The sequence below is a fragment of the Mustela nigripes genome, chromosome 3 (genome assembly GCF_022355385.1).
Source record: "Mustela nigripes isolate SB6536 chromosome 3, MUSNIG.SB6536, whole genome shotgun sequence".
Lineage (NCBI taxonomy): Eukaryota > Metazoa > Chordata > Mammalia > Carnivora > Mustelidae > Mustela > Mustela nigripes.
Window position 1 is genome coordinate 175,408,872 of NC_081559.1, and position 7,706 is coordinate 175,416,577.

Here is a 7,706-nt window from a genome sequence, read left to right on the forward strand (position 1 = left end):
CCCTTTTGCTACTAGCCCAGTACCTACCTAGTCTTCGAATCTCAGACACCATAAACATAGAAAGGGTTCTTGAAAAGTCTGGTCCTGACAACCAGTTTGACAGTGCGGAACTAAAGCCAGTTTTTTTGAATTGTTGCTCAAAGTGAAGTTGGCTTGGGTTAGTGGTAGAACTAGGACTCAAGTTTCGGGATTCTGACACATAAAAAAATGAAGCTCTTGGGCGTTTTTTTTCCAAAACACCCTGTGTAAGTGATTTAGAATGGTCTTAAGGGGAGGAGGAGAAGCAAAATGGTGCCACCTTCTGCCCTAAGTTTGGCACTCGGTAACAGTTCTTATGGAGGGTGGGTAGCAAGAACATCTGAACTACAGGCAGCCCTTAACTTCAGTCCTGGTTCCAGTGATAGTTGTAACACTAAAGACCCACGTGCCCTTTGCAAAAGTGCTTAATTTCTTTGAGGGAAGGCAACTAGGACAGACCTGCTCAGAGTTGTCCAATTACTCTGATCTCTTTCTTTCCCCCACTTGGGAATTGTAAACATGAAAGGGAATAGTATATGGGAAATTACTTAGAATAATGTCTGTAGCGTATCAAGGTTCAATATTCTCGTTGATTATCAGATCAACGAGATCTGATAGTGCTAGGATCTGATAGCGCTTGCGCTCTGCCAGGCACAAGCACCGCCCCCGAGGCGCGCACCTTAAAGCGCGCGCTCGTCTGAGCTTGCCGTGCCCAGGGCGGCCCGGCAGATGGGGGCGTTTGCTTCCGGGGGCAAAGGCACTTTACTTCCGGCAGGAGCGGGCGGTGAGGTAGACGGCCGCGACTACCGCCTGTGTCGGTCCGTTTAAGTCAGGCATGAAGATCACGAGGCAGAAACATGCCAAGAAGCATCTCGGCTTCTTCCGCAATAACTTCGGAGTTCGCGAGCCGTACCAGATCCTGCTGGACGGTACCTTCTGTCAGGCGGCGCTGCGCGGCCGTATCCAGCTGCGGGAGCAGTTGCCCCGCTACCTCATGGGGGAGACACAGCTGTGCACCACCAGGTGGGCCAGGCGGGTCTGGAGAGGACGTCCGGGGAGGCGGCCCGGGGATCCTGCGGGCGTGGTGGAGGCGAGGCCGCGGCGGGCAGAACGCCCCACCCGGGAGGAACTGACAGTGGAGTGGGGGGCGCGGAGGAGGTCAGGCGGGCGTCTGCGGCGGGGGTAGAAAGTACAGGGTCCTGCGGCGCTTCCCGTCGTCGGCCTGGCAGATGCGTCCAGCTGAGCTTTCTAGTGCGACCCGGCTTCGAATCTAGGTCCCAGTCCTACCCGCTTTGTGATCTCCTGCCAGTTCATCTCCGAGCCTCGGACTTCTCTTCCGTGAGGGAGAGACCGTACCTCAAAGGGTTGCCGGAAGGATCAAACGAGGTATCGTGTATGTAGAGCCCTTGCTAGTATCCGAGACCTAACCCCACCCTTTTTTAAAAAATTTATTTTCAGAAAAACAGTATTCATTATTTTTTCACCACACCCAGTGTTCCATGCCCCCCCCCTTTTTTAAAGAATTTATTTATTTGACAGAGATCACAAGTAGGCAGAGAGGGAGGAGGAAGCAGGCTCCCCGCTGAGCAGAGAGCCCAATGCGGGGCTCGATCCCAGGACCCTGAGATCGTGACCCGAGCCCAAGGCAGAGGCTTAACTCACTGGGCCAGCCAGGCGACCCCAAAACCTGCCCCTTTTAAATGGTTGCTCCCTATTTGCCTCGCTTTTTCTAGTGTGAACGAAAAATTTTCAAGCCTCACAACTGGCTGTGTGAGCGAACATCTTCGATTCCCAGAAAGAGCATTCACAACTCGAGGTTAAGACCTCTGCCCGCGCTCATTCGTTTATTCGGCTGTCTTTATTAAGCACCAGCTGTATGCCGGGCAGCGCTCTAGCCACTGAGGATAACTTGGTGACCAGGACAAACCTCCAGCCCTCACAGCCAGTAAAGTGTGTCAGTCAACCTCCATGGGTGTGTTTTGACTCCAGTGTGTTGTGCCTCCCTCGGTGTGAGAACGCTTAGGACGGGGCCTCCTGGACATAGGAGGGAGGATGGAATCATGGGAGGTTTCATAAAGGAGATAACTTTGGAGCTTTTCTTCAACTTTTGAGTTTTCTTAAAGACTAAAGGGAGCGAGGCAAGGTAGAGTCTGACAGGGGCTGGCTGCAGCTTAAGAAATTTTTGACTCTGTATTTATAATTTATTTCTGCTTTTCTTCCTCCCTCCCTCTCTCTTTCTCTTTCTCTTCTTTTGTTTTCATCTTTCCCTTCTGAGGGGAAGGACTATTTTGAGTGACAGAAAAGGTAGAAGTGACTTGTGGAGGCCTCCTGAATAAAGAAATGGAGCTGTCAGATGCTTGGAAAGGAGGTTAGAGCACAGAATGTAGTTGAAAGTGAAGCTGGGAAGAAGGTAAAAACTCAACAACGTGAACTGCTAAGAAACTTAGGGGTCCCCGTTCTCATAGTAGCTATTTACTTTAAAAAAATAGAAAAAGAAATTAAAATGACCCATAATATCACACCAACAAATTACCACTGTCAACATGCTGTAACGTCCATCCAGTTCTTTCTATATACACATGCGCACACACACACAGGAATGGGCTCTTACTGGGCGCACAGTATCATTGCCCTGCTTTTCTCACAATAGTATTGCTCCATGAAGAGCTTTCCATATTCAAGTAGCACCTCAAAATCATTGTTTTTTATCCCATGGATTTTTATCCCCTTAGCCTTTAGGGCTGCCGGACAAGTCGTTAGTTGACTTGTGCCCTGAGTTCATCACTTACGGCTACACAAAACCTGTTCATTTACCTCTGTGTGCCAGAGAAATATTAACATTTTTTTTTAAAGATTTTATTTATTTATTGGACAGAGACACAGCGAGAGAGGGAACACAAGCAGGGGGAGTAGGAGAGGGAGAAGCAGGCTTCTCGAAGAGTAGGGAGCTGATGCGGGGCTTGATCCCAGGACCCTGGGATCATGACCTGAGCCAAAGGCAGATGCTTAACAACTGAGCCACCCAGGTGCCCCGAAATACTAACATTTCTAATATAGTGCTATAACAAAAAAAGTTTGGGAAGTACTGCATGAAATTATACTCTATAGCATTTTTTCCCTAAAGAAGTTATTTTAACTTCCAGAATATTTTATACATACACAAAAGTAGAGTAGTATAATGAAATATCTTATCACTCAGCTTTTGGAATTGTTGACATGTCCAGTCTTGTTTCATTTATCCACTCCCACCACCCCCAGCACACATCTTACTGATGGTTTATTTTAAAGCATATTATTTTGTATTCTGTCAATTCTTGATGTGCATAATGAAGAGAGAAATGCTATCAGACCCAACAGCTGTCTTTTAGAAAAGCTAACTGCAGAGGTGTGAGGGCTAATTGGAGAAGCAAGAGCGTGATGGCAAGCAAACTCATTTGGTGGTTGTCCAATCCAGAAGTAATGGGAGCCCCAACTTCATAGAGGAAACTTCAAAGAGAAACTCAAGAGTTCTGCAAAGAGACATTATGAGACAGATAACAACAGCCGAGAGTTAGAGTTAGAACTCTAACAGCTGATGGGGTAGGGGTAGGGGTAATGAAGAAAAGGTCAGTTAGGATTTCTGACTTAGGCCCAGCTTCTGGGAAGTTCATGTATTCAAAGAGATCGCATGCCCTGGAGAAGTTTGGAGGCAGGGAAATACTTTGATTTTAGACATAAATTTGAAGAGCTGATGTACATCCGCAGGAAATAGTCAATAAATACTTGGTAGTTTGGGCCTGAAACTCCTAAAAAGAGTTCAGAACTGATGACTAAGAAAGCAGAGTCTCTCTTCTTGAACAAAAACTAAACGAATGATAAAGGGAGTGAGGCAAGGTAGAGTCTGATAAGGGCTGGCTAGAGCCTAAGAAATTTTTGACTCAGTATTTATAATTTTTTCTTTATTTCTCCTTTTCTTCCTCCCTCCCTTTTTCTTCCTTTCCTTTTCTTTCTTTTCTTTTCTTTCATGGAAGAAGTGCTTGGGGAGCTTATTAGAAGGCTAATATTTGACTCCTCAAGAGGTGCAGATTTGGGGATGAGAAAGGAGTAGAAATTATGCAGTTATCACTATGTCCTTTTGATTTGGGTAGTCTTTAGCTGACACTTTGCAAAGCATTGACTTATATTAGTACGAAAATGCAGAGTGAAAAAGGAAGTTGTGATTGTTATTAAGCTGGTGACGTGAACATTTTTACTTTTCTGTGCTGAAAATAGTTTAAAGGTGTACCAATTTGTACTTGAAGTAGAAGCATATACCACAAAGGTTGGGGCAAGGCATCTGTTGTCAACTATTTGGATTCACATTTGGCTTAGTGCTTATTAGCTGTGTTTGAGCATGTAACTTGAAATCTCTCAGAATGAGTTGCTCTAAAATATGGATAATTTTCAAGTAAGGGGCCTAACTAGAGCTGTTTTGAGATTGAAGTGAGTAGTTATGGAAAGACATTCAGCATGCTCTCTGATACATAATAAATGCTCAGTAAATTTTAACTATTATTCCTTCTACTCAGTGGTTGTATTTTCCAGGTTTCTTAAAGAGTGAAAAAGATATCATATGACTGGGGCCAACATATGACAAATTCAGATTGTAATAGTATAGTTTTAATTTGTTCAAAATTGGGTAATTTTTTAGTACTTGCTTTATGTGAACAATTGACAGGTATCTGTTACAATGGTGAGCTGCTAATAACATTTTTTCCCCAGGTGTGTGTTAAAAGAATTAGAAACGTTGGGAAAAGACTTATATGGAGCAAAACTGATTGCACAAAAATGCCAAGTCCGAAACTGTCCCCATTTCAAGAATGCTGTGAGTGGATCAGAATGTCTATTGGCCATGGTTGAAGAGGGAAATCCTCATCACTATTTTGTGGCAACACAGGTGATACTGCTTTTAAAACCAGAGTCAATTTTAATCTTTTAATCATTTCTATCTATATTTCTTTTTTTTTTTTTAAGATTTTATTTATTTATTTGACAGAGATCACAGAGAGGCAGGGAGAGAGAGAGAAGGAAGCAGGCTCCCGGCTGGGCAGAGAGCCCAATGTGGGGCTCAATCCCAGGACCCTGGGATCATGCCCTGAGCCGAAGGCAGAGGCTTTAACCCACTGAGCCACCCAGGCGTCCCTCTTTTTTTTTTTTTTTTTAACCTTTCTATCTATATTTCCTTTGGAGCTACATATAATCAGGAAAACTTAGGTGAAAGTGCATTGTCAAAATGTTTAGATTTTTTAAAATGCAGACTTTTAAGTTAATTTGCAGTCAATAAAAGCAATTGTCATTGGAGAATTTGAGGAAAGAACCTTAAGCTTTTGATTTTTCTTAAGTTTTTTTTTTTAAATAAAATTATTGACAAAGAGATGATTGTATGTTTCAGGGTTCTTAAAGGGAAAATAAGTAGAGCAAAAATTTTATATTCTATATTCATCAGTGTTTTCTTGTGTTCCTGTATTTCATATTTTTTCTCAAAAAGTCATGTTTCATATTATTTGAAATTGTGCTACCAATAAGGAACTGTTTTAGACTTTTAAAGATCCAGGGCGGAGGAGTGGGTGTTAGGAGAGACTCTCAGCGTTGATATTATCCAATAATTGCATATACATACAGATGTGCTTAAATACACTTTTAGAATTATAAAATCACACAGTTAGATGCAGAGCTAATTCCAGAATCTGAGTCAGCCAGTTCTTACTTTGTTACATTTCCTGCAACCTGTGTTAAAATTCCTAACCCTTTTCAAAGATATGGAACATTGCCTAACATACTTACCTTTGCCTTAGTTTGTAATTTGTGGTCCTAGAATATTGGTAAGTCTCGTTCACCTTTGTTGGCATTTAACTGTGCTCAGATTTCATGTCTGTCGTCGTCTTCTTTTTTTTTTTTTTTTTTTGTCATAAAGTGTATTCCCTTTAATGAGACATACCGATTTGAAAAGTAAAACTTGGTGATCTCTTTTATTTTTTACTATTTAAGGCATCTTATTTGACTGGCATATTTGAACTGAACAATTCTTTTTTTCCTTTTAATAGGATCAGAATTTGTCTATGAAAGTAAAGAAAAAGCCTGGAGTTCCTCTCATGTTTATTATTCAGAACACTATAGTCTTGGACAAACCTTCTCCCAAAACAGTTGCCTTTGTTAAAGCAGTAGAGTCAGGTCAGCTTGTCTCAGTGCATGAGAAACAAAGTATCAAGCAACTCAAAGAAGAACAAGGTTTAGTGAAAAACCAGGAACAGAGAAGAAGAAAAAAACGCAAGAAAATAAGTGGCCCCAATCCTCTTAGCTGTTTGAAGAAAAAGAAGAAAACACAGGACCCAGAATCATTTGCCTCTGGAAAGAAAAGAAAAAGAAAAAGAATCCGGAACAGATCTACCTCAAAAGTACTTTCTGAAAAGCAGAACAATAATGAATGAATTCTTTGAGTACTTTTAAAGACATTAAAATATGAAAAACAAATTTCTTTTTAAAACTTATAGAAGTACTTACAGTAAAAGACTATGATTTTTATAAATACTGACCCATAAGCCTTCACCTAATATTTGTTAAAGAAAGAAAGGAAAGGGAAAAAAAGAAAAAAGAAAAACAAACCAGAGTAGATGGGTTTAGGCATTTTTTTTTTTTAAGATTTTATTTATTTATTTGACAGAGAGAAATCACAAGTAGGCAGAGCAGCAGATGAGGGTGGCGGGGTGGGGGAAATAGGCTCCCCACTGAGCAGAGAGCCTGATGCAGGGCTCGATCCCAGGACCCTGAGATCATGACCTGAGCCAAAGGCAGAGGCTTAACCCACTGAGCCACCCAGGTACCCCTGGAGATTATTTTTTGATGTGTAAAACTGTTGTCTCTTTCTGTCTCACCATTGCCCCTAACCCCCAACATTATATGCAAATAGTGTCAAAAATCAGTCATACAAAACCTTTGTGACAAGAGGTTGTGTCCTTTCACATTCGTAGAGGAAAATTCTTTATTCATGTAGCAGTTGTAGAATTTATAGTTCTAAATAATATGAATATACTGCTACCTTTTGGTTCATCAGTTACTTGACTTTGTACTAGAAAGTGGAAATTTTGTTTACTTGTATGACTCCTCCATTTTTCTGATATATTAATAATTCAGTCTTTATATATCCCAAATAAAGCATTTTCATTATTATGACTGTAAACTGTTCTCCATTGACCCAAGTAGCCATGACATGATTGAATTTATTTCTTACACCAGTTTGTTGTTATTCCAGAAGTTTATACTGTCCTCATTTTCTTGAAGCATCTGACTTAACTCTGTAAAGGAACTTAAAATTTTCTGTATGATGATATGTGGTAATTCCTCAACCCTGGAGATGCTTCTAAAGTCCTCTGTCCTCCAGTGTGGAACAGTTTTCTGCCGCGTATGTTGCTCACGTGTCACCCGTGCACTTCTTGCCCTTATCCAGAAATTTGCTTTTGTTATTTCTGTTTCCTAGATTCATTGTTTTACTCTTTTTTGGTTTTCTCTTTTGCTGTAGTGAAGCATGGATTTTGTAGGAAGTAACATTTTTTGAGGCTCAGCCAGTGTTGTTTACCCTCATATTTGTTGCACTAATAATTTAGCAAGATAGTTGCTTGTTAAAAAATTTTTAAGTAATATCTACACCCAACATGGGACTTGAACTCACAACC

General features: G+C 41.3%; 1 protein-coding gene across 1 annotated transcript; it reads left to right on the plus strand.

The window, feature by feature from the left end:
* Window positions 1-763: 763 nt before the first annotated feature.
* On the plus strand, window positions 764-7,203 carry UTP23 (UTP23 small subunit processome component). The gene is made up of 3 exons (XM_059395066.1): window positions 764-1,041; window positions 4,759-4,933; window positions 6,081-7,203. The coding sequence occupies exons 1-3, from the start codon at window positions 854-856 to the stop codon at window positions 6,462-6,464; spliced, it is 747 nt and encodes a 248-aa protein (XP_059251049.1). The 5' UTR covers window positions 764-853; the 3' UTR covers window positions 6,465-7,203.
* The last annotated feature ends 503 nt before the right edge of the window (window positions 7,204-7,706 follow it).

What these genes read in the sequence shown, in the direction of transcription:
- UTP23 (XM_059395066.1), top strand. Translation starts at nt 854, where the DNA reads ATGAAGATCACGAGGCAGAAACATGCCAAGAAGCATCTCGGCTTCTTC. An exon ending in ACACAGCTGTGCACCACCAG is followed by an intron (nt 1,042 to 4,758) that starts GTGGGCCAGGCG and finishes TTTTTTCCCCAG; the next exon opens with GTGTGTGTTAAAAGAATTAG. An exon ending in ACTATTTTGTGGCAACACAG is followed by an intron (nt 4,934 to 6,080) that starts GTGATACTGCTT and finishes TCCTTTTAATAG; the next exon opens with GATCAGAATTTGTCTATGAA.